Here is a 27,032-nt window from a genome sequence, read left to right as displayed (position 1 = left end):
AGGAGCAAATAAAGCAAAAAAAATGACGTCCTATGTGCTAAGCATAGCTAATTGCCATTCGTATAGTTAATAAGTGCACCTGGGTGGACTTTGGACAATGTTTGTCATGTGTTGGGACGTTGGCCCACGTCTATTCCTTTGGTTTGCGTTCTTGCGATGCACCCTCCCATATCTGGTCTCGACGAGGCGAGCACTATGGGCCCTCCCTGGTTAGTTACCTTAACTAACAAGAGAGGGCGCCTGCGTTGCACCGACTTGAGTGTCACAGAATGCTGCATACAGGCGGGGGAGCACTCTCTTGAGCTAGGCAATTTGTCGTGAACGGTCGCTTCGATGCGGTGCTCCACTCTCCACTAGTGCAGGGGGGCCTTGTGATGGGAACATTCTCCCGCCTGCTCGTTCCGTCTTGTTTCAGAGTTCCCTCCTTGCCCTGGCATTAGCAAACGTTTGCTTGTAACTGTTCTGCTCAGTTGGACGTCCTTGATTCCTTAGCATATCTTGCTATCTGGCATAATTGTTGTAGCAATAAATGCCTTTTTATTTGAGCCAGAGCGTCATTACTTTATTCCCTCAGAGCAAGGCCTACCATGTTCGGCGTGCGCTGAGTAGCGTAAGTGATCATGGGATGGGATCCGGCGGTTTTGAACTGTGTTAGCCACGGTTAAGCAGGGGGAACGTATTATCTCTCCTTATTAAATGCCCCATACGTGGTGCCAGTAATGCCAGTGCAAGGGCCAACGGCGGGGACTGGCATTGATCATATTTCTTGCTAGCTAGTACCCTTGTTACATGGGCAGACTTAACTGCGGTTAGCGTAACCGCTGTCATGCGTAACCGCAGTCAAGCATATCCGTGGTTAGCGTATGTTACACAGAGGACCAAACCACAGTTATGCGACTAACCGCAGTTATTGTGAACCAAGCTTGGCGACTTCGGTTTGCGTCGTTAACCGAGAATAGGGCAGCATTTGTGGGCGGAAAGTGTCCGTAGGCGTCCGTGTTTTTTTGAAAAGCGTACGAGCTGGTGAACCTCAGCAACATACTTTTGTCGCGCGAAATCTTGTTTCAAGAGCAACACACTATAATAGGCAGTGCGTAGAGTGCCGTCCGTCGGCGCAGCAGCAGCGTACTGCAGCACCGTCCCAGGATGCTCGAGCTGCACATTCTCATCATCATCAGCCTGACTTCACTTACTGCAGGACAAAGGCCTCTCCCATGTTTGTCCAATTAACTCTGTCCTTTGCCAGTTGCAGCCACTGTATCCCGGGAAACTTCTTAATCCATCTGCCCACCTAACTTTCTGTCATCCCCTGCTACGTTTGCCTTTTCTTGGAATCCACTCCGTTACCTTTAAGGACCAGCGGTTATCTTGCCTTCACATTGCATGCCCTGCCCAAGCCCACTTCTTCCTCTTGATTTCAACTAGGAGTTCATTAACCCGCGTTTTTTCGCTCAGCCACTCCGCCCGCTTCCGATCTCTTAACTTTACACCTATCATTTTTTTTGCATAGCTTGCTGTGTTGTCCTTAACTTAAGCTGAACCCTTTTTGTTAGCCTTCACATTACTGCCCCATAGGTGATTACCGGTAAGATACAGCTGTTGTATACTTTTATCTTGAGGGGTATTGGTAAACTGCCATTCATGATCTAAGAGAACTTTCCATATGCGCTCCACCCCGTTCTTATTCTAGTTATTTCCCTCTCATGATCCGGATCAGCGGTCACTACCTGCCCTAAGTAGACATATTCTCTTACTACTTCCAGCACCTTGCTAGCAATTGTGAACATTGTACCACTGTAATATTGAAAAAGAACCGCTCCCTGCGCTGCATCTTTAAAGTAGGCGACAAGTGCGCAACGCTCGCTGCACCGGATTTCACGAGCTGACTGCGGTGGTGCCACCCTTCTTACAAATCTACTCCACCTTGAGGAATTCCCCTAAACATTTGGTCAACACTGTTCCCACTTCTAGTTATTGATCAATTCGCTCTCGCCCTACCATAAGGTTGCCGTTCCGGTTAGCTCAATTGGTAGAGCGACTGCTCCGGTGAAGCGGTGGTCCCGGGTTCGAACCCCGGACCAGGACGAATTTTTCTTTAACTACGAAGTTTCTGAGAAGGCTGTATAGCTTTCCTTTGTAGCCGTGTGGCTGCGCTCGGGTGGACGTCAATGAGTAATTACTCCCTTATCACTCTGACAGTGTGCTACTCCGTAGTCGTCGCTAGGCCTAACTTGTTTCGCATCAAACCGACAGCAGATGCCGCTTTTGAATTGACCAGCGCTACAGTGAATGGCCTACTCATTGCACTGCCTTACTGACTACCCCATTGTCTCATGCTAAAAGAAATTGTATGATCAATTTCAGTCACGGCTTAGCAGCGGAGCTAGCGTGCAAGAGATCGTGTGAGCCGCGGTACACCAGCGGCAGCTGCTACGCCCTAGCTTGTATCGCAGTTATTACTCCTACTGTCAACTCGGTACGGATCAGCGATCCTTGAAGAGGAATAATTTTTGAGATTCCCTTATCCCAGGGCTTATTATTTACGACAGCATGAAAGCTTAGCACAGTTTTCAGACGCTGGCGCCAGGGCTCTGTCGCAAAGGCGTTGCCTTGGCGCAGAGGACTTGCAGAAGGTGCGCCGATGTATGTACTACGGCAGTGGAGGCAGTGCTGCCACCGGACGGTGCCTTCGGATGGCACTCTAGACACTGCGTTGTCAGGTATTTCAAATGCTGCTTTGCTCTTCCGATCATTGCGTCACTTCGTTCGTTGCACCTGGCTGGTGGATGCCGAGAACAGTAGCGAGCCATGTGACTTGCCACCGGACGGCACTCTAGACGCTGCGTTGTCAGGTATTTCAAATGCTGCTTCACTCTGCCGATCATCACGTTACTTCGTTCGTTACACCCGGCTGGTGGATGCCGAGAACAGTAGCGAGCCATGTGACTTGCCACCGGACGGCACTCTAGACGCTGCGTTGTCAGGTATTTCAAATGCTGCTTTGCTCTTCCGATCATCGCGTTACTTCGTTCGTTGCACCCGGCTGGTGGATGCCGAGAACAGTAGCGAGCCATGTGACTTGCCACCGGACGGCACTCTAGACGCTGCATTGTCAGGTATTTCAAATGCTGCTTCGCTCTGCCGATCATCGCGTTACTTCGTTCGTTGCACCCGGCTGGTGGATGCCGAGAACAGTAGCGAGCCATGTGACTTGCCACCGGACGGCACTCTAGACGCTGCGTTGTCAGGTATTTATAATGCTGCTTCGCTCTGCCGATCATCGCGTTACTTCGTTCGTTGCACCCGGCTGGTGGATGCCGAGAACAGTAGCGAGCCATGTGACTTGCCACCGGACGGCACTGTAGACGCTGCGTTGTCAGGTATTTCAAATGCTGCTTCGCCCTGCCGATCATCGCGTTACTTCGTTCGTTGCACCCGGCTGGTGGATGCTGAGAACGGTAGCGCGCCGTGTGACAACGGCGAACCTCAATTTGAGATAACCGTAGTTAAGTTTTGTAACTGAGGTTACGCTAACCGCGGTCAACTCTGCCCGTGTAACAAGAGTATAAGTGTTTTCTTCAACTGGTTGCAGAATTCACTATAGGTACATCTTGTTTTAGTCCTAAATTGTCCTTAAGGCCAATCTGTTAAATAAAACTTTTTATAAACACCTACAACTGTTGATGAGTGTGTCCCCTGTATTCATTTTTTATCCCTAACTCCTAGTCAACTGTGGATTTTAGGTTCTTGCATTTTGTAGAAAGTACTTTGTCTTAAAATGCAGGTGCAATCTTCACGAAGACCGGACGTGGCGCACCTACTGTGCAAGATTCAACCAGTCAAAGGCACGTAGTGAGCCACTGCATGGAATCTACTCCTCGCAGGGATAACCACCGTGGTAAACCCACAGAAGATAAGATGCATAAATGCACCCAGTGCAGCAAGAAATTCAAATCTAGATACAGCCTGGTGGTGCATCACAGAATCCATACCGGCGACCGCCCATACCTTTGTAATGACTGTGGAAAGAGCTTTGCACAAAAGTTCGTTTTAGAGCAACACCAGCGCATTCACACAGGCGAGCGTCCTTACCGTTGTGGCCACTGCGGAAACAGCTTTGCACAAAAGGTTCATCTGGAGGCACACCAGCGCACTCACACTGGTGAGCGACCTTATCGTTGTGACCATTGTGGTGACAGCTTTGCACAAGCTATCACCCTAAAGAGACACAAGCGCACTCACACAGGCGAGCGACCTTACCATTGTGACCAGTGTGGTAGCATCTTTGCACTAAAGACCAATCTGGAGTCACACCGGCGCACTCACACTGGTGAACATCCTTACCGTTGCGACCACTGTGGTAGCAGCTTTGCACTGAGGAATAGCCTGGTGAGACACATCCGTACCCACACAGGTGATAAGCCATTTCAGTGCCAACTGTGCCCCATGGCTTTTGCAGTACGTGCAAGTCTTACGAGGCATGTTAGATCCCATAAGGGCGAAAAGCCTTACCAATGTGACTTGTGCCAAAAGAGGTTCACACAGAGGCAAAATTTGAACCAACACAAAAAGATGATTCACAATGAATAGCAGGGGTTCGTGATGCCCTTAGATGCCCTTAGTCAGTATGTTTTGCTAGGTACCATTTTGTATGCAAGCTAATGAGATTCTAGCTGAGTACCCCATGAAAGGTGTTGGCAGCTAAACGGCATCATTAACTTCATTTGTAAGTTTTGTTCACTTTAAAGTAGTTTTCAGAAAACAACATTTGTTCCCCTTAGGAAACACACGGTCACTCACTCTCTCCTGAAGATGGAAAGTGAGCCTGCTATGCTCGCAAACTTGCATGAATGGAAATGAAATCATGGCAATACGTGGATGGCATCACTTCTTGTTGGAGAGAGGCTTTCAAACACTATATTGAATATTTATCGCTGGTGCCAGTTGTCGGCCTGCTTCGGTGAAGAAATTTCGTGGAGTAAAAGTGCACAAATCAATTCCTTTTAATCTGAAGCCTGAGTGGGCTAATTTTTTTGACAATCAGTATAAATTCAATCATTTATATCACTGAACTTGTAAATCTTTGTATGACAGCCGAGGAAAACTTGTTCTTGTGTAAATATTTGTGTATTTATTCTTCAGTGTTAAGGGCAAGAATGAGTAAGGACGAGTAGGTGTCCAGCCTCAAATTGATGTATCTTGCATTAGTTTGGTGGTTTGAAGAGTTATCTGTAGTTTGGAACGGGAACTAACAAAGGATTTCACTGGCATCTGCTTTATCATTTCTCAGAACATTCTCTGCGTTGAATATAAATGACGTATTTTTGGATCATTGTGTAGGCACCATTTTTAATCTATTTTGGTTATCAGAATATCAGCTGTTTGTGACCATTTCACATTGCACTATCTTCTTTGTTGTGTTGGTGTTACTTGAAAAAGCCTTCTTTGTTTATATAAGATGCTATTGATAACAAGCTGCAAGGGCCGTGGCTGCTCCTGAAACAAAAAATACTGTGATTAGTGCATACAAAAACATTGTAATCTTGTAGTGGATTGTAAAGTTCATAATTTGCATTAACTGTATGAAATTGCTTAGTGCATGTGAGTATTTTGTTGCAGTTTCCATTTCAAAATGTTGAATATGCTCTGGCTCTTTGTAAAACTTACTGTAATGTAGCTGACCAAAATGAGAAAAGTGCCCAGCAGTCTGCTTGATTTAACTATCTGGCAAGCTAACAGAGATGACCGCATAAGTTTAGTAGACCGTTGGAAATTTTCTGGGTGTTTACTGCATGTAATTGTGTTCCTGCATTGTTCCATGTGGTCTTCGAAGCAATCCTGTTGTGAATTAAAAAGAGAACGAAAACTGCACAGCCGTGCTGAACTTGCTTAATAAAATGTTGATCATAGCAGTAAAGAACAATCACTTGGAATTTGTCTTTGACGACTTACTGCAATGCATCAGAGCGAAGATAACTGGCACATTGTAACAAACTCCTATTTATCACATATGCAGCTGACATCTGCGTCTACAGAGGTTTTGGCATTTAAACACTGGATTGAAAAATTCCTGTGTGCCAGGTGCTGACCTAATCATGAGCATACATCGCTCACAAGGCAGCACATTATGGTCTTTGTTCTTTGAGATGTAATTAAACATTGGTGCTTGCCTGCTGTTTCTGTAATTAAGGAGAAACTCTTGTTGGCTGTGAGTACAGTTTCTGCAGATGTGAGCCAATCGAGCATCTGATCCGACAGGCTGCTTCACCTGCCAGGCAAAGAAGCAAGTGACATTCAGGCTTAGTGGCTGGGCGAGTTGTGCGTCTGTTTTGAAGGTTGCTATAGCATTTTTGTCAGGTTTTAGTCTAGTGATGGCCCTTCCTTTGGCTTTAAGAAGGAAATGGTCTTTAAAAAAATTGCTGCTAATAAAGCCATATTTATGCAATCTTTATGGAAGATGTATTTTTGTGTGCTGATTCCAGATATGTGATTAAATTTATTTAAAACATCCTTATGCACTTTATGTAAGTTTTTTGCCGAGAGTTTTCAAGAAATTTTTCTGTAGAGAACTTGCTAGAATGCATGCTGTTGGCTTCTCTTGACATCAAGCTTTGGAAAAAGGGTAAAATTATTATCCTGCCTATTGTAGAAGTTGAGTTACAATTTTTTTAAGTTGCCACTTACTTCATGAACGGGAAGAGAAATATGTATTCTTGTTTCTGAAGTGTGAAATTCAAAATCTTATAACTCAACTTGTATGACAGGCAGGACGAGAATTGTACCCTTATTGCATAGCTTGATGTCAAGAGAAATGGCGTGCGTTCTAGCAAGTTCCTTGCAGCAAAATTTTTATGCAGGACGCGGCAAAATGTTACATAAAATATTGCATTAGTTCAGAACGACTTATTGTACATAAAATTAAATGACACACTTGGCATCAGTGCACAAAGATGCACCTTCCTTGAAGACTTCATAATTGAGACTTCATTAACCCCTTATTGGCCCATTAAATAAAACAATTATGTTCCCAAATTGCCACATTTTTTTTATGGCGTGAATTGCTTCAGTACGATGGTTAAAGCATAAAAGTATTTACAGAAGCAATTTAAGGCAGACAATAACTTTTACTGGTCATTAGTTGCTCACTCGTGTAATATTCTATACCTAAGGCCTTTGAGGTGCATGCGTAAATGGAAAAATTCTTGAAATTCCAGAAAGTAAGAGTTTGCTTATAATTGCCATGCAAAAAATGCACTTTCACTTGGAAGTTGCCTTCTAAAGATGAGACCGCCATCCGTGTGGTAGCGTTCAAAGCATGGCACGCTGAACATGCGGTATTTGTTCAGAAGCTCCTGATACACTGGCCATATTTTTCGGAGATGAGGTTGAGTTCTCATTGGTCGTGCTGTCAATAAAGTGCAACATTATAGTAGTGAGTTGAAACCGGTTTCTAGGCACTACCTCACCAATGCCGGAGTCTCAACCACCAGGTTTCTTTGCTAGCACACCCTTTCATCTGGTTTCTGTGCAATGCCTTGCAGCAAGAAGAGGCTAAGAGAAACACGCAGTTCTTCTCGTGTAAATGATTTTCGGAAGCGAGAGTGCTAGCCCAGCTTACTCGAATTCAACAGCTGAGAGGCCCATTGCGGTTGGTCGCCACAACAGTAACATCAAGCAGTTCATCATCAAACTAAGCCTCGAAGAGCTCCAGTGGCTGCGTAGGAGAACCTACTATAAGCTTCAGTCCTGGACAACCCTTGAAATCAAACAATGGAGGTCGAACGGGGACCGCAGTCGTGGCCTAGTGGTTTGAGCGCCCGTCTCGGCTGCGGGAGGTGGGTGGTTCGAAACCAACCCACCGCCGGGCACCCACCGGTCAAAAGGGTACAAGCGTCCCCCGGCCTGGCGCTCGGCTTCCTTTAGGGGTGTACGTTTGGGAGAAGTGAAAAAAGGGCCACAACCGAAGCGTGGCCTTGTGGTAGAGCATCCGCCTCGCATTCGGGAGGTGCTGGGTTCGATCCCCAGTGCCGCCGGGCACCCACCGGTTTCTTTAATGGGTACAAGATTTCCTCTGGCCTGGTGCTCGGCTCTTCTAGGGTGAAATGCTTGGGAAAAGGGTCTTAGACCAAACAGTTGCCTTGGCGGATGAGTGATAAGTTCCCCCGCCAAGCAACCATAAGTCCGCCTCGTGCGGCATAAGCCCAATTTGTGGCCCTTTTTTTCGCTTTGTCCACACGACTCTCTGCCCACAGTGACGGGATTTGAAGGCGCAGGCTCCTTTCCCAAGCAATGTAGCCCTAGCGAGCCGAGCACCAGGCCGGGCCATAGCTTGTACCCATTTTGAGAAAACCGGTGGGTACCCGGCCGGTGGCGGGAGTCGAACCCATCACCTCCCGAAGCCGAGGCGGGCGCTCTGCCACGAGGCCACGACTGTGGCCGTAAGTCCGCCTCGTGCGGCATTAGCCCAATTTGTGGCCCTTTTTTTTTTTTCTGTAAGGCGCAGCTTTTCAATTTCTCAAGTTGGCGCAGTGCCACTGAGCTCACGTTAGAGCGAACTCGTTTAAACTTCATCGAACTCTCCAAACTCCGTTGAACCTGTAAAGTCCGCAGGCAGGCTTCGGTTTAAAACCGAAGCGTGGCCTTGTGGTAGAGCATCCGCCTCGCATTCGGGAGGTGCTGGGTTCGATCCCCAGTGCCGCCGGGTACCCACCGGTTTCTTTAATGGGTACAAGATTTCCCCTGGCCTGGTGCTCGGCTCTTCTAGGGTGAAATGCTTGGGAAAAGGGTCTTAGACCAAACTGTTGCCTTTACGGATGAGTGATAAGTTCCCCCGCCAAGCAACCATAAGTCCGCCTCGTGCGGCATAAGCCCAATTTGTGGCCCTTTTCACTTCTCCCAAACGTACACCCCTAAAGGAAGCCGAGCGCCAGGCCGGGGGACGCTTGTACCCTTTTGACCGGTGGGTGCCCGGCGGTGGGTTGGTTTCGAACCACCCACCTCCCGCAGCCGAGACGGGCGCTCAAACCACTAGGCCACGACTGCTGTCTTCCGTTTCAGAGTTGTGTCGGCATGAACGTCATCAGTATCTTCTTCACTTGAAGGATAAAACAGAACGACATCCTCATCACTTGCGCTATCATCCGACATAAAATAATCTCCTGCATCAGAACCCCGCATGGATAATGCCATGTTTGTTAGAAAGTGCGGAAAAAGCAACGCAGGCCTTCCGCCATCTAGTGTACGAAGCCGCATTAGAGGAAATCGCAAGTGCAGAACACACATCGCAGAACACCCATTATGACCTCAGCTCGTCATAAGCAAAAAGGTGCTGATTGCTCGCGACGAGCTGATGTCGTCATAGCCTCTAAGGAGTTAGTGAAGTTTTTTTCAATGTCCCTCTTCGCCTCTTTGTTTTATCAAGAAAACGAAATGGCATCTTCGAACAACCGCACAACTTGCCCATCTACCGAGCCAAGCCTTCAGTTACTTCTACTGGCAGCGGGGTGCCGCCCATTGCTTTGGCTGCTCGGACAGCCTTTCCAGAAACTCTACGTGCGTGCGACACAGGTTTTACTTAAATTACAGAAAATCCAGGCTTGTACTGACGTTTTAAATTGCTTCACAAAGAACGCAGACCGTAATCCTGTCTTGTACATACTTCACATGAACACATTTTCAGAAAGTAAACAGCGGTTCAACATATAATATAGGAATATTCCATCATCATCATCAGCCTGACTTCCACTATGCGGACACAGGCCTCTCCCATACCCCTGTTCCAGCTGCGGCCAGCTATCCCCACACACTTCTTAATCTCATCCGTAATCTTATCCGCCCACATCACTTTCTGCCGCCCATTGCTGTACTTCTCTTCCCTTGGAGTCCAGTCTTTTAATGTTAAGGACCATCTGTTGTTTTGCCTTTGCATTACATGCCCTGGCCAGGCCTATTTCATCCTTTTGATTTCGACCAGGAACAATGGGCAGCAATGGTGTAGAAATGGAGCTTCAGCCTCGCATGCAAGAGGGCCGGCGTTCACAACCCAGTGCCGTGCAATTTCCTGCCGGGTTTAAAAAAAGAAAAAATAAACTCTGTGTGTTGATGGAATTGCATTACTAGGCATTGATCTCGATGGCTAGAACCGAGAATGCACTCCTTCACTAGGCAGAATTTGGCCACCCTGGTGTAGTACCAGGCCACAGCCTCCTGTAATGACAAACCTAATATAAGAATGTTTGGAAAACGACAAATGCGAGGAATACTCAGTATTTTATGCGGATGGTTTAAAATTTGCACATTACGTTGGTAGTGCCACAGTACGTAAAAATTGGGGAAAAAAACAGCATGGCTACCTCTGTGTGCATCCCTCTTCACTGCAGTGTTACGCTGTCTGTGGCTATAGAAAAAATTATAAATACTAATATTGAGAACAGCATCATTTCCACTGGTTCTCTGAGCATACTCATCTCACTTCTCCATATATATGTACTTACATCAGTAATCAGAGACATAATACAGAACAAAATTTTGCTGGGTTCCAAGCGACATCGCTATCAGTGGCATTGAGAAAGCAGATCGACGTGCTGCACGAGCTCGGCACAGAGAAATCAAGAATGAACATTCCCTACAAACGGCACTCTATAAGGTCTACTCTATAAGCTTTCAGTTACCATAGTCGAAATCATTAGCCTATATAGTATTTGTACGGCCCAAGCTAGAGTTATCTTCATTTAAGTTCATTTATTGTTTCCTTATGGGCCCGAAGCATTATATAGTGGGGATCGCATTGCAAAGTTTCAGATCGGGTCATTGAGCAGAAAAATATAACAGGTACTGAAAGGCATGAATGCCTGACAGCGTACCAGTCCTAGCTCTTTCCTATTTATGTCATTAATATAAGTCATTTTATGTCACTTTCGCATATATTGGACGTGTATATGTATACACACAGTTTTATTCTTGCAAAAGAAGTAGCATCAATATTCTAGCTGTGCGGAGAACTGGTCACCTTAAGCCATATTTTATGTTCATGTGCAAAGCTGGACGAAGTGAGGAAAAAACATTTTCCACTGTTTTATTCTGAATGTCTACCGGTTGTTTCGTCCTTGTTTGCTCACTGGAGAAAGTGGACATGCCTCGAGTTTTTAGATTTTTAAAAGAAAGCTTAACAAACCACGAGATTTTAAACATCTTGGCGGTTTCTGAAAAGCAAATAAATTCTATCCTTTGGTTGGCGCATGACAGTACTAGTAACTTATGCGCTATAAATCTCAATGCAAGACAGCATGTAAGCTATCTTGTCAGCGATGTTTGGTCTTGATATGAGGCCATTAGATCGCACATTGGAATTTTTTTGTTTAATCTGGCAGATAGATACAGAAATCTTTGCATTTATCTTCCAGAATAAGAGACTTCTGTAAATACAGGTCTTTTAATTGTTAAGTTTTCAGCTTGAAAGCCCTTGATGCTTGTTGTTATTGAAGTTACTCAATCAAGCAAGAAGGCTGTGTAAAGCATGTATCGAATCCCATGAAATGTAAAGCCTGGAGGAATGTAGTAACGGATGAACATGTGCCCACTTCAAAAATGACCGAGACGACTCGTACAACAAGTGCCAATAGCCTCTCTAGAAGAGCCGCCGCGGTGGCTCAGTGGCTATGGTGCTCGGCTGCTGACCCGAAAGACGTAGGTTCGATCCCGGCCGCGGCGGCTGGAATTTTTTTGGAGGAGAAATTCTAGAGGCCCGTGTACTGTGCGATGTCAGTGCACGTTAAAGAACCCCAGGTGGTCGAAATTTCCGGAGCCCTTCACTACGGCGTCTCTCATAGCCTCAGTCGCTTTGGGACGTTAAACCCCATAAACCAACCAACCAAACCTCTCTAGAAGAATTGAAATGCCCAGATTACAGTACAAATCAATCATAAATCAATACGTTCGGAACATTGCTTGCAAAGTTTCAAATCAGGTCACTTATTGAGCAGAAGAAAATAAAAGGTACTGCACTTGTTCTGTGTATACGCTGATGAAAAGGCATGAATGACAGTGTACCAATGCTCTTTCCTGCAGGTGTCATTAATTGAAGTCATTTTATGTCGCCTATGCATATATTGGACGCACAGACCACACAGTTTTATTTTTTCAAAAAGAAAAGACAGCAATATGCAAGCTGTGCGGAGAACTGGTCACCATAAATCATATTTTATGCTCATGTGGAGATCCGGACAAAGTGAGCAAAAACAGTTTCCACTGCTGAATGTCTGCTGGTGTTTTCACCCTTGTTTGCTCATTGTAGAAAGTGTGCTTGTGGACATGTGTAGAGTTTTTATAGTTTTGAAAGAAGCAAGCTTAACAAACTATGAGAGTTAAAATTTAACATCTCAGAGGTTTCTTAGAAGCAAACAAATTCTATCCTTTGGTTGGCGCATGATAGTCGTAATCGCTTATGCGCCATAAAACTGAATGCAATACAACACTTACACTATCTTGTCAGCGATGTTTGGTCTCGATTGTATGCCATTAAAATGTACACAGGAATTTTTTTTTTAATCTGGCATATTAGTATGAAGTCTCTGTATATTGCAGAAAAGGGAAGATGAAAGTTTCAAACTGGGAATCTGCTGGTTCAAGCAGTGTTGGGTATTAACACATTTCCAACAGCTGCTGAGATCAATAGCTGTTGGAACCAGCAGCTATTGGGACCAGCCGCCGCTTTAACCTACAATAAAATAACAGTCACCTTGCAGGACAGCGCAGATATTGCCTTTGTAGCGAGAGCACACGTACAGCTTCAAACCCAACTCGACAAGCAGCGCAAGAGCAACAACAAACTGCATTACATATATCACTTACATGTAGAACTAACCACTCATGCTTATATATGCTCTCCGTTGAGGACGTACCAGCACTGTCAGTGAGGAATGGTTAATGAGCAAAGTTTTCTCATCAAATACTGGCACTTTTTATGCAATTTATAGTGGGCACAATCCATGAGATTTAGGTTAAAATTTCTATTTTGGCTGAAGAGCTTCATCAACCCAAGCAAAGGAAAAGTGCTCCACATTGAAGAGCGAAAAGTTATCAGCTGGAACCACAAATCCTCTTTCAAATTTAAACCAGCAAGCTCTGGACCAGCAGTTTTCTGCTGGAACCAGTTGGTCCTGCGTACTGTGCGATGCGAGCGCACGTTAAAGAACACCAGGTGGTCGACATTTCCGCAGCCCTTCACTGCAGCGTCCTTAAAGGGACACTGAGGAGAGCACTATTAATATTTTTTTTATAGTAAAATCCGATAGTTCGGCATGTCATGGCTTTGTTGCCACTTGGCCGGCAGCGAAAGATGCATTTATTTCTAAGAAATTTGGATTCGAAGTTGAAAAAGTTTTTCCCACCGCTCTGATTCAAACTTGGGATTCGTCTATGACGACAAGGGACTAAGAGACGTGAAACATGACGTGCACATGACGTAACGCAGACTCCGTGATTTCTGGCTGCCAGCAGTGCGGCCTAGCAGCAGCCGAAAAGAAAGCTACCGCCGGCCGCACGTTGAAGGCATCTATCGGCTATTGCGGCCGTCGCTACAGTCGCTTCGATTACGTTTGCACTGGCGTTTTGCCAGCGTTACGATGGATCTCGTTCTCGAAGTCGTCAACGAAGTTCTCGCAAATAGACACCTTTAGCATACCGTGTACCTTGTTACCGCTAGCGGAATACCGGGAGCCCGCCTACCGCCGGAAAACAGGCGCTAATTTGTCCCGATGCTTCAGGAGCGCGCGTAGCAGCCGGGCACGTGGCGCCATCTGGCGACGTCAAGGAGATTTGCGCATGCATTGGCTGCGCCTCAGTGATGCATGGTTTCTCGGTTCCTGGTGTTGCTAGAACCATTCGTTCTAGCAACACTGTTTTGTTCTATGATCTCATCACGCTTGTACTTGCGAGTTTGGCCTGTGGCGGCGATACCTGTATTTTGGTTCTTGCTCTTTTCTACGTTACAAGAGCTTTGTTGTCAGTATGAGTGGCGTTTTTGTAATCAGAAGCTGGTATTCTGTCGATACAAGCCAACTTCAATTTCTCCTCAGTGTCCCTTTAATAGCCTGAGTTACTTTGTGGCGTTAACCCCCACAAAACCTAAACCAAACTACTGAAATCAGCTTAGCAGCACAAACCAGCAGATTCCCAGTTTGAAATCTTCACCTGGGGAAGGAGCTCGCACCCTGGGGTATCACCTCCTTTGCTCCACTACGAATGCGTCGATATCCGTGACAACTGCAGAAGTAGAACGTTAGGACCTAGAACAGCTACGAATTCGCGTACCTCCAAAGGATCTCATTCGTCACCTAATCGCGTTTTCTGAAAACAAGCCCCCGCAGCACCTGCATTTTAAAACTCTCCGCACGATCAGCTCCTTGTAAACAAAGGCCGTGGCCATGCAAAAAGTTCAGGGTACGTGTGACATGCGTTTGCAGGCGGCATCGAGCTGGACGCGTTCTAGTGCTGCGCATTCAACGAGCCGGCGGAGTGTAGTGTCAATAAAGTGGATAAATATCTTCACACATGGTCTCTATTCGGGCAGTACGCAGTGGCAAAGAGCAATTCATTGCACGTATAAGTCAAGCCGGATATAAAATTCGGATATAAAATTCAAGCATTGCGCTTCTTCGGTGCGATATCGAAACCAACAGTGTCGAGATTCAGTTTTGCTTTCAATCGGCCTGTGGAGATCAGTGGTCATAACTGATAGCCAGTTGTCAATCAACTATACCTTGCACACAGATCAAACTTTTGTGCCTCATTAGTATTTAATTGAGGCTGTCTACATGGTCCTCATTATGTTTTTTTTTTGTGTATTTAAATGTGACCACTCCAACCATGCTGGGAAAATGTACGATGGCGCAAGCGGCATCGCGGGCGGCATCAACAATGCACAGTTTTCATGTGCGGGTTGTGCAGTTCCTAAATCTGTTGCTTTAAATATTCGTTTTTGTGTGTTGCCAGTGTGTGAGAAGAAGAAGCTTCGCAGAAGGAAGTCTATGCGCATACAGAGCAAGGATAACTCCGTACGACCCGGTGAACGTCACTTTTGCAGCAGCGTACGCGTGTGAAGGTATGGTCCGTCTTTGTGCGCGTGTGCCCAATTCTCACCGCACAGTCACGTAAGATTCGGGCTTATTAAAGCCTTTACCAGTAACATGAAAGCCGCAGAAGTGTATAACCGCAATACCAGACAAATCTGCTGCAGTAAAACCTGCCGAAGTTATTCCTTCAAACGTGTTACTTGAACACTTGCATGTGCAGGCAAGTAGACGCAATAAATTTCAAAGCTGTACTTGGCGTTGATTTATGTAAATTCATGAGATGTGTATTTTCAGCTATGTCCATCTCACTGAATCTATTGCAAGTGAACTGTTCATGTCTTATTTCTCTTGTGGCAGGCTTTAGCAAAGACAGCTTGTTCTTGGAGATCGCGCCGTATGGATTTCTTCTCGGATGTCTGTGTTCTTCTGTCTTCGTAATCGCGGAGGAAATGCAGCAGTCGGTTATTTTTCGGTCTAGAGCTTTGCGGTAGAAAGGGTGATGATTTATGAATTCTGTCACGGTATGTGTGATAGCCGTTCATGGTACGTTACGGTGACTTGTGGAAGCTGGTGAATCATATCCCGATGACGGTACCTGTAACCCGCAGTTTACGCTGAAAACTATTAAAACAGCTGCACGGCATATCGTCATTCTTTTTTATTTTTCGTGTACGGAAGTAGTCTCCTTGGCATGCAAGTATAAAATCCTTTTTTCGCGTCCTTATATAGCCGCTTCACAGGAATGAAAAGTGCAGGATATGCTTCGGTTCCACTAAATGGTCTACTTTAAAAAGCAGGACTACGTCCCATAGCCATATTGAACAATGTTGGTGTCGTTTTTTTGTGTGTTTTGTGCTTTTTGTGTGTTCTTGGTTTTGCAGGCATTGGAGAAGCACCATAGCCAGGAGAAGATTCCAGCGGAACTGCGGCAGAGTCTATGCCAAGCCTTTGTTTGACGCTCCTATCTCTAAAATATGTATTGCAGGACGTGCCTTTGTACCATGCACCAAGAGATCTGTCCTAGATAAATAGATAACTATTGGCATCGTTTTTTTATCAGGCCTGTGGTGAATGCTACCTTGCCTAGTTAAGTGGTTCATTGTTTCTTCTACTGGATCTTCCTTTTTTTTGAAGCTTTAATTAATCTTGGTACATTTGATTTTTTTTCCCATAGAAGGCTATTTTGTTATTCTATGCTGTATTTCTTCAATTTCTGTGATGTGCTGTGCAATTTTTCATTCTGATGTTTGTTGTGTGTTTTTGTAAGAGTTCCTTGCAAGCTATGCACTAGCTCATCCACGTTCACACTATCTCCTGCTTTTCTTAGTTTGCATAATGCCTCTTCTTCTAGCCATCATTTTGCTCATTTCATATCTGCTTTTTTGCCTGCTGTTTGGCGTAATATTCTTGCTAGGAAGTTTTAGGTGAAAGGATTACATGAAAGTAAGGCAGGAGTCATTTCTGCATTGCGGTTGCATATTCAGCTTGAAATCAGAACTGAAGCATTCTCTTTCTGGTTGAGCAAATCCTATGTTTCGTAGTGCACGCATTTCTCACATCTCAAATCGAAAATACTTTATTGAATTTGTATTGGCTGGCTGTAATGCATCAATGTAGCCATATTTTTATGTTTAATCATACTTTCAATGGGTCAGTGGAGGAGATCTTTTCCTGACCTACGTACTGTGTTGTCACGTGTCACGACATCTACCATTAGGCCACAGCCACAAATATGGTCATGTGGTGTCACAAGTCAAAGTTTTTCTGTGGCAAGGCATAGGGTCGCATTGTAAGCTGGCAGTCGGTCGATGCCATGGTGAAAAAAACCTGTGTTGGACGCGCTGCGTATTCTCCGACATCCCTGCAGCCACATTTGTGTCCAGATAGCATGACCAGTTTCTCATCCTTTGATCTGCTGCCTGCTTGGTAGTCTGGTCATACTTTTTGGCCGCACATATGTTTGGCTATAGAGATCTGAATTAAGGCTCATGAAGGCATGTTCTTGGTCTGACGCTGTTTGGGTTTAGTTTATGCCAAAATTATACAGCTTATATATGTGTCACGAATGATTTACTGATTGCAAATCATTGTGGTAGTATGAACTCGCAGCATCATGGAGGGGCTCGGAGAAAACTACTGGCTCATTACTGCACCCGCGTAAAACTAGCAATGGGGATGGGACGAAATACTGTCTTCCTTGCTTCTGTGGAATTCCCTTCTTCGGTCCCCCACAGACGTCGCCAGCCTGCCTCACCCTCAAGCTTCCCTGGTCGTGGCAGTAAATCACTACTCCTGTCTGCTGTTATTAAATAAGGAGGCGAAAAAATCTAAGCTTGCACCGTTGTTGCGAAAACACAGATCATAATATCAGCCTGACCCAGACTCATTCACGACTCAGGTCACGATCTGAATTTGAGTCTGGATCCTCACTCACTCACCAATGAGATAATCATCTGAATATGAACCTTAGTTTGTCTACTGATGAAGTGCATTGATCTAAGACTGAATTATATGTATTCGATTCACAAAGCTTATGAACAATGCTGTTGAGGCCATGGAGACTTCTCCTTAATCTACTACGCATTGTTTCAAACTGCAGGCATGAAAAGCAGTATTTGGAGGACACAGAGTAAATGCTTGAAGAAGAACCTTTGAATGCAACCTACTATTACGAACATATGCATAACCTTAGATTCAATTCTATGCATGTGCAAAGTTAGATGCATAAGAATCCATCTGTCTGTGCTAAGGGAACTATCCAGACCAGCTGTGCTAAAAATAGTACAAGTGACATTGCATTGTAGTTGGTGAGAATATCAGTTTAAAAAATGTGTACACTGCATTGCCATTGCACTTTTTTTCCTATCCACATCCTTTCTCATTTTGTGCTTGCACAAGAAGGAAAACGACAGTGTGTGTAGTCAGACGTGGATACTGTTCATTCTTACTTCTTTGTGCATTGCGATTTGCTCAAAAGCACGCAGACCCCGCTGCTTGTGGCATTTGTGTTTGTTTTATAGTGACGCTCATTTGTTCTCCGTTACTTTGCAGGCCATTGTCGATAAGCCAATGCGTACAAGGTTCCAGAGGAAGAAGCCTTCAATGCCACACCTGACAGCCTTGCATGACTGCATTGCTTGATGCTTATAACCTGGAAAATTGCATGCGAAATTATCTCAGTGCACTGTGTCTATGTACAAAATTAGATGGAAATGTTTTTAATGATTTTGCTTGAATTAAAGGAATTTAAATAATTATGAAAATGGGGACAGTCCTGAAAACTTTTTTAGTGAACTCATTTTGAAAATAATATAATTTTTTCCCAGGAATGACATTAGGCTTGGGATAGGGAGGCAAGGAGGGAACAACGGGAATGAAAATAGGGACCAAGTTCTTTCTTCTTCTTAGCTCAAGGGTCATGTAGCAGAACTCACTGGCGTGCAATGTTCGAACAGTTTTAATTAAGCTCTCAATGGGATTTCCGTTTCAATCGTGGTACTAACAGAACATCTGACAACATAGAGCAATCAGGTGAAGCCTGCATCGTGTGTACTCTTGTGGCGGGCAATTAGTATCAGTAGTGAATCACATTGATTAGTCACTAAGAGGCTGAATGGCCGTGGGGCATTCCAGAAGAGAATGGGTCAGATTGGCATATGTTTTAGGGCAGTTATAACATTCAGGAGATGTTGCATATTTTTGTAGGAAAGTCTGTGCCAATGTCAAAGGGTCATTGCATGTCGCTTAGCAACTTTGTGATGCGATGAATTGAAAAAAAAAAAATGAGCACCTAGTGCGAACGTTTGGTATAGGAGGACGAATTGATTTTTTTATTTATACAATATTCTTCAATTTTTCAGTCGAAGCAGGAATATCAAGGATGAGAACTGCACGCATTGGAACTCTTAGCATTTCGTGCCTCTGTGTTTGACGCCTCAATATTTGTCCTGATTCTTGTGCCATATGACCTCAGATCTGTGAATGTTTGCTTACGTACTTAAGTGTAGCCACCACTTTTTACTCCTGGTTGGGGTTTTGTGAAGACTGGCTCTGCAAAACTTGTGCTGTATCATGTGGTGAATTTTATACTCTATTGTATTTGCCGCTGTTTACTGGTTTTTGTTTGAGCATCCTTTGGCTTTGCTGAAGAGTACACTATGACTCCTTGTGGTTGTTCACAAGTGAGTGGCCTCATTTTGTCATCGCACATAGTATTACTGACTCTGTCCAAACTATATCCATTGCTGTGTTCATTTAGCCGGCATTCTGGCATCTTCCTTTCCGTTTTGAGGCCTTTTTAAGAGCAGGTTACATTTGGCTGTATGGATTGTGCTGTGACAATGTTTATTGTAGGGTTCTAAAATACAGAATGTTGATGAGTACACCTGGAATTCATGGTTTATGGATTTCATTTCATGATGGTGGTACGGGCTTTTATTTGTCTTTGCAGTGGAAATTGTTTTATTGTAATGCGAATCCATCTAAAAACATTGGCCTATGCTTTTTTTTAAGCTTTGTGCTCTAGTGATGCTATACACTGTTGCTTAGTGCAGGACCAGTTTTATCATACTGACCCGCAGTGTTTGTTTTTTAGTTTTCCTTGACTGGTTCCCTTGCATCACAAAATGTCCTTAAAATGAGTATAATCTGCTATGATACAATTCATCATTGTCATCATCAGCTCTCATGCTCATTTTGCTGTTCGATGATGTCACCTTATCACCATGTTCCCAGAGATGGACTTCTTCTGTGCCAGCCATGGTGTTAGAAAAGCTGGTCACCTTAAACCTTAATCAGAGCAGTGCATTGAGAATCTCAGTCACGATAGTTTTTCTTTTTTCCCCCCTGCTTTCTCGTCTCAGAATTGGAGATGCTGGTGTTGCACAAGTAAATGTGGTATGCTCTAACTGCACTTAAGACAGTGTAGTGTGCAGTTTCAAACATGCTTCTACTCGATTAATTGCACTCTTGGAGACTGTGGAGGCGGAACATTATGCTGGGCATATAGGTAGCATTCATGGGCAGCTGTAACCTGCCCGTTCTTACCAGTAGCTATGCTCTAAAGCCTTTTTTTTTCCTTCTTTGCAGAATAACAGGTATAAAAGCAGGGTGTGTTGCTGGGCAAGTTGGTTTGACATCCTGATCATGCAGCGCTAACAGACGAGGGACGAAGCAGAGACGACAGTCACAGGGTGCTGTGCCTCAGCACACTGTGTGTCTCGTCTCTCGTTCGTCCCTCGTCTGTCTACGCTGCATGTTCAGGAGGTATAAAAGGTTTATTAAAAAAATGAGTGCTCTGTCATTGTGTTGTGTCATTAAGAATTACTGACAGTCATTAGTTTTTAAGCCTGTGTAGGCAGACTTGTACTGTGCTTCCCATGAAGCCAGAAATTGTGCAAGTTCATTCTTCAATGCAATAGGTGTTGACTGGGTTCCAGTAGGTCTATAAATTCGTAGGCGGTAATCAGTTTTTCGTGAGCGTAAATATCGTAATCATCTGCATGCAGAATTAAAAGTCAAGAATGTTTGCTTTGGAACTCGCTTTTAAGTTTGCCCTACTCAGTCTGCATTGTCTGGAAAAGCTGTTGTACGAGATTGTATTCCATATTGACCGTCTCATGCACATAACGCCACATGAGCTGGTGCACATGTAATCTTTTGTCTTAGTGGATGTAATGTGGTTTTCGTATGCAGGCTTGCGCTACGGAGACCACGAACCTGGTGTACCTTCTGGACAGAACTCACCAGGTTAGAATCTGCAGTTTTTCTGCATGAGCTCTTTCGTGGAGGTTGCCTTTCAACAATCAGCATAAAGGTTTGGTTTGGTTTTATGGGGTTTAACGTCCCAAAGCGACTAAGGCTATGAGAGACGCCGTAGTGGAGGGCTCCGGTGGTCTAAATCAGCATAAAGGATATGGAAGATTCAGTTTACAGAACTCTGCCGAGTGACGATAATTGCGTACGATATTCTGGAAAGTTTTCTTTGAAATATCAACTTTTGACCAAGCTATCACCCTTTTGAGTTCTGTTCAGTGATGTAAAAACTTGTGCAGGGTTTGACGCCTTCGCTCTCCCTTAGACACTGTTTGATGAGCAAATAAAGCAAAAAAATGGTGTTGTCCTTTGTGCTAAGCATAGCTAATTGCCATTCGTATAGTTAAGCACACCTGGGTGGACTTTGGACAGTGTCTGTCTTGTGTCTGGACGTTGCCCACGCCTTCCCCTGTGGTTTGCGTTCCTGCGATGCACCCTCCCACGACCGGTCTCAAGGAGGAGAGCGCAGTGTGACTCTCCCTGGTTAGTTACCTTAACTAGCAAGAGAGGGCGCCTGTGTTGTGCCGACTTGAGTGCCACAGATTGCGTGACTGCTGCGCACAGGCGGGAGAGCACTCTCTCATGGGCTAGGCTGTTTGTCGCGTACGGTCGCTTCGATGCGGCGCTCCACTCTCCACCAATGCAGGGAGGCCTTATGGTGGGAACATTCTCCTGCCAGCTCATCCTGTCTTGTTTCGGAGTTTCCCCTTTGCCCTGGCGTGCCCGTTTGCTTGTAACTATGCTGCTCAGTTGGACGTCCTTGATTCCTTAGCATATCTTGCTAGCGGGCGTTATTGTTGTTGTAGCAATAAATGCCTTTTTATTTGAGCCACAGTGTCATACCTTTGTTCCTTCAGAGCAAGGCCCGCTGTGTTCGGCGTGCGCTCAGTAGCATACACAATCACAGGATTGGATCCGGCAGTCTTGAACTGTGTCAGCCGGAGTTGAGCAGGGAGAACATATTATTACTCCTTATTAAATGTGCCATAAGTAGGGCCAGTAATGCGAATGCTAGGGCCAATGGCGGTGACTATCATTGATGATATTTCTTGCCTGCTAAATGTTTTCTTCAGCTTTGTGCAGAATTCACTATAGGGACATCTTGTTTCAGTCCTGAATTGTCCTTAAGGCCTATCTGTTAAATAAAACTTTTTATAAACACCTGCACCTCTTGATGAGTGTGTCCTCTGCATTCATTTTTTATCCCTAACTCCCAGTGAACTATGGATTGTAGGTTCTTGAATTTTGTTGAATGTACTTTGTCTAAAAATGCAGGTTCAGTCTTCACAGAGACCGGACGTGGTGCACCTCCTCTGCTAGATTTACCCAGGGAAAAGCACGTAGTCAGCCACTGCATGGAATCTACTCCTTCTGGCATGGGTAACCACCGGGGCAAACCTACAGGAAATAAAATGCACAAATGCACCCACTGCAGCAAGTTATTCAAAAAAAGATACCATCTAGTGCGGCATCTCAGAGTCCATACAGGCGACCGCCCATACCACTGTGACGACTGTGGAAAGAACTTTGCACTACATTCCACCCTAGAGCAACACCAGCGCATTCACACAGGCGACCGCCCATACCACTGTGACCACTGTGGTAGCAGCTTTTCACAAAGAGCACATCTGCGGGTACACCAGCGCACTCACACAGGGGAACGTCCCTACCGATGTGACCACTGTGGTGGCAGCTTTGCACAGAGAAACAACCTGGTGACACACACCCGTACCCACACGGGTGAAAAGCCGTTTCAGTGCCAGCTGTGCCCCATGGCTTTTGCGGTATGTTCAAGCCTTGTGACTCATGTTAGAACCCATACTGGTGAAAAGCCCTACCAATGTGATTTGTGCCAAAAGAGATTCACTCATAGCCATAGTTTGAACTACCACAAAAACGCTGTTCACAAAAAATAGCAATGGTCCGTGATGCCCCCTGGTTTAACTGTTTTGCTAACTGCCAATTTGTGTACAAGCTAGAAAGATTCTAGCTGACTACCCTATGTAAGTTGTGGGTAGCTAATCTGCATCAGTAATTGCATTTTAAGCTTTGTTCATTTTGACAAACTTGTTAGAAAATGACATTTTTGTGTCATTAGACAACACACCCGCTCTGAGTCATTCCTGAAGACTGATAGGAAGCCTGCTGTGCTTATAAACTCGCGTGAGTGGAAGTAAAATCACCATCACACGTGAATGCCATCACTTCTTGTTGGGCTGAGTCTGTCAAAAGCATTGTACTCAGTATTATTCTCTGGCGCTAGTGTTCACCCTGCCTCAATAAAAAGATTTGAGGGAGTGAAAGGTTGCACAGTAATTAGTCTGAGTAGGACAATTGTTTTGACCCTAATTATAAATTCGTTTATTAATATCACTTAACCTATAAATGTTTGTATGACAATAAAGGAAAACTTGTTCTTGTGTAAATATTTATATGCTTATTCCAGCAGTCTTGGTGGCTGGAATGATTAGCGACAAATTGGTGTCCAGCTCCAAAATAATGTCTTTCATTAATTTTCAGGCTTTAAGAGTTCTTTCTTCCTTGGAACGAAAGCCAATAAAGGAGTTCACTAACACCTGCATCATCATTTCTCAGAGCACTGTCTCCGCTGAATAGAAATGGCATAATATTTATGGAGCATTGTTTCCAAGCCATTTTTAATCTATTTTGTCTGTCAGAATAGCAACTGTTTGTAACCATTTCACATTCTGCTAGCTTCTATGTTGTGTTGGTGTTACTTGAAAAAGCCTTATCGATTTACATGAGGTAATCATGATAACATGCAGCAAAGGTATTGTCTGAGTTATTTTTCATGTGGGCCGGTCACATTTTGACACTGGGAGGCTTGGACCTCCTGCACAGTTCTGTTGGTGTACCTTCTCACGTATCACATGTGACGAGAATAAGATGGCCTACCACCCCTTTCGAACCATAACAGTGCATGAGCCGGCAGTTTGTTATATCCATAATGTGATACATGCTTAACGCCCGCGGCACTCGTCTTGTCGCCTTCACAGCTCTTCTAGCATGAGCTCCGCTATCTCTTTGTAAACTAATATGTGGGAAAGCTCACTTACTGACTTTCGCATGGGGTTCCAATCGGACGGGGGGGGAGGGGGGGAAGAGGAGGTGTCACTGGCAATTCAAGCGATAGTGTAAAAATCCCACCTATTGCGTTGCACATTGTAGTCCATGCACATCTGATGTGCCTACAGTAGCAGTAGTGCCGACGATAGAAGGGTAATTGCTGCTAGCCCAAGAAACCGCCTAGACTTGTAGATTCAGTTTCTGAGCTTAACTGCTAGCCCGTGGCGATGTCAACTGGCTTGTCAAGGGTCACATCTTTTTTTTTATACATATATGAGCAGTGTCACCCTTCCGATGCAAACTTGTGTTCCCCTCATTTAAGTCCACTTTTTTCTTCCGGCACGCTGAAGCTGCTTGTCACATGCTGTTTGTTGTTTGGCAATGTAGACTCCTCTTAACCTGTCAGCGCATTATTGGCAGTGTTTGTTTATTTTTTTGAGGGCGGGGATGGCATTTCATGCGTCGACATGCAGATAACTCAGGCATTTCTTCTGGTCTCTTGAAATACGAATTATGAAGAGTTTACTACCCATCATGCTATTAAAGGGTCCCTGAAAGGGGTGTCTGAGGTTGGCAAACAAATACTTGCATTATGTAGAGCGTAGGCCACTGAACGTTCATGCCGCGTACAATACATCAAAGGCGAGTAGATAATTTACAATACATTTTCAAAAACTACCTCTCCCGAGCCTCGCGGCGACCAGCGGCGGTGAACTTCCGCCCGAATCCGTACTCATTACGTCAGTTTGTACTCTTTACGTCACAAGTGCTGGCCTAAGATTGGTTCGCGGTGCCAACGTGAAATCACGCATTTAACAAACTAGAAGCTCTAGATACTTCACACTCTTACTCTTTTCGGAAACATTTCGCATTTCAGCAAGCAGAGTTGTCGTTTATATGCATGTTTACGCAGTTATTGTGTGTCTGGTGTCAGAAATTAGTACTGCACTTCCGGTTTACAATGTTTTCGTCTGCTCGTGCCGCTTGTGTCACTCCGCCGGCGCCGCCGTCGAACCGAATCGAGAATCGAGGTGCGATTTGGAGTCACCGCACTACTGATTTCTGTCGCGACCTCCGTCGCATGCGCAATCAAAATGGACCGGCCGTGCTGTGTCGTTGGTTGCAAAGCCAGGGTTCGGCAAGATGTTGCCCTTCGGCACTGTCTGCCGAAAGATGGAAGTGAGCGAGCCGTCGTCGTCGTCAGGATTCAGCGCTCGATTTCTGAACGGCGTGTCCTTAAAAGCTTGGCCGACGCGCTGCACCGATCGTCGCTTGCGAACTGCCGCCCCACTACAAGCAGGGAGACACGGAGCGGTGAGCATCGCTGCGCCGCCCTACCCAAGCTCCGCTCACAAAACGTGTCGCACTTCGCCGCCGTGCAGCAATGCCTGAGCGCTGCTTGGGATGGTGTACAAATATCACAAGGAAAGATCGCCTTGTTATCAGAAATACTTCTCGAGCAGCGACAAAGCACGCCTGCTTATGTTGCGAGCTTTAGGCAACGGCACCGCTCGCGGGCGCTCAGGGCGACGAGCTCTGCTGCTGCCTGGCTGCCGTGGTCGTCGCTAGGCCTATTGCCTCTTTGGCATCGAAGCTGCAGCGGCCGGCGCTTCGGAAGTCGCCTGAGCTATAATACAAGGTTTACTCTACACATCGCTTTGCAGTCAACAGCATCATCTCACAATAAAATAATAGTATGGTCACTTTCCGCGACTCCTTCTGCAGCGAAGCGAGCGGGCGCCAGGCGAGCCGGACCCCACGTCGGACCAGCGGCAGCTGCGAGACGGTTGTGGCAAGAAATTTGCTCGTATCACAGTCGTTACCTTTACCAGCAGCTCAGTATTGGTCAGCGATCCTCAAAAATGACACATTTTTCACATTTCTTATCCCAGGGTTTATTATTTACGTCAAGAACACACTTTAGCTCGTTTTTATGTCGCCGGCAGACGGGATCCAGGCTGGCCGGCCGGCCGGCATGCTCGGCGTACATCACGTTCGCACAAGAAAATGCAAAACAGCCATGATACCAGCGAGGATGCTTCCTAGATTCAAGCAACGAAAATATGTCTGTGCAAAAGTGGATCTTTCGGCAACGACACCGCCTGCGGCAACGCCGCGCGACGAACTGCGCGCTGGTCCCAGGCTGCCCTAGTCGTCGCTAGGCCTATCTGGTTTCGCATTGAAACCGCAGCTGATGGCGCTTCGGAAGTTGCCTGCGCTATAATAAAAGGCCTACTATCCACATCGCTTTACTGCGAACTCGTCCCATAATAAAAGATATGTTCGATTTCCACGATGCCTTCAGCAACGGAGCTAGCAGACGGTAGGCGAACTGCACTAAGTAGCAGCAGCTCCAAATCGGCTGTTGGATGAAATTTGCTTGTATCGCAGTCATCACTTTTACCAGCAACTCGGTATTGGCCAACGATCGTCAGAAATTATGCATTTTTGACATGCATCTATCCAAGGGCTTGCTATGGACGAGAACAAACAATACTAGCGCGTTTTTCAGTCGCCGGTGGCCGGCATCAAGGCTGGCAGGCCGGTCCGGCGTGGCTCGGCCCCGAGCGCCCTGAGCAGCGCGCTGTACGGCATCATGACGCTGCCGCTCTCCGCACTCGTATTGGCTCCCGCTTCCCGTCCTTGCGTTTTCCGCGCGCGGCTTGTCGTAGACATCCAGCAGGTTGGACGCAGGCGACGGGCTGCGATCGGTTGTTACGACGTCGTTCACAACGGCGCGCCGCAGCGAATCGCACACACTTTTCGCACATGTGTCCCCGCCTTAAGGCTGAAATCCCATTTCGGCACTCATCCGCAAAAGTCGTTCCTTCTGCTCGGGGTCTATAGTACGAGAGAAGCCGCAGCGACGGTTGCGAGACACAGGTGAACATAGCAGACAGCGGGAAAGCGAGCGAGCGAGTGATCGAGCGAGCGAAAGAGCGCGTCAACCGGAAGTAAACAAACCGATCTCGTCGATGACATATTTGTGGGCGGAGCATGGTCCCGGCCTGTAATCTTTATTTTTTTATGGTTCGCTCCGGTGTACGAGTTGAGAGGGAA

General features: G+C 45.6%; 1 protein-coding gene across 2 annotated transcripts in view; it reads left to right on the top strand.

The window, feature by feature from the left end:
- The window catches only part of LOC149329985 (uncharacterized), a 221,959-nt gene extending 199,143 nt beyond the window's left edge, over positions 1–22,816 (top strand). The window contains exons 5-6 of one of the 2 annotated variants that reach the window (XM_089560702.1): positions 20,766–20,819; positions 22,161–22,816. In XM_089560702.1, coding sequence (XP_089416828.1) covers positions 20,766–20,819; positions 22,161–22,801 — 695 coding nt within the window. In that variant the 3' untranslated portion in view covers positions 22,802–22,816. Of the gene's footprint in view, positions 1–3,784; positions 6,507–20,765; positions 20,820–22,160 lie in introns of those variants that run through there. The other variant, XM_089560698.1, reaches the window with a different exon arrangement.
- The last annotated feature ends 4,216 nt before the right edge of the window (positions 22,817–27,032 follow it).

Source organism: Amblyomma mixtum, chromosome 9 (genome assembly GCF_055824585.1).
Source record: "Amblyomma mixtum isolate Tamu chromosome 9, ASM5582458v1, whole genome shotgun sequence".
NCBI lineage: Eukaryota > Metazoa > Arthropoda > Arachnida > Ixodida > Ixodidae > Amblyomma > Amblyomma mixtum.
The sequence above is the reverse complement of the archived record's forward strand: the minus strand, read 5'-3'. Positions and strand labels throughout refer to the sequence as shown.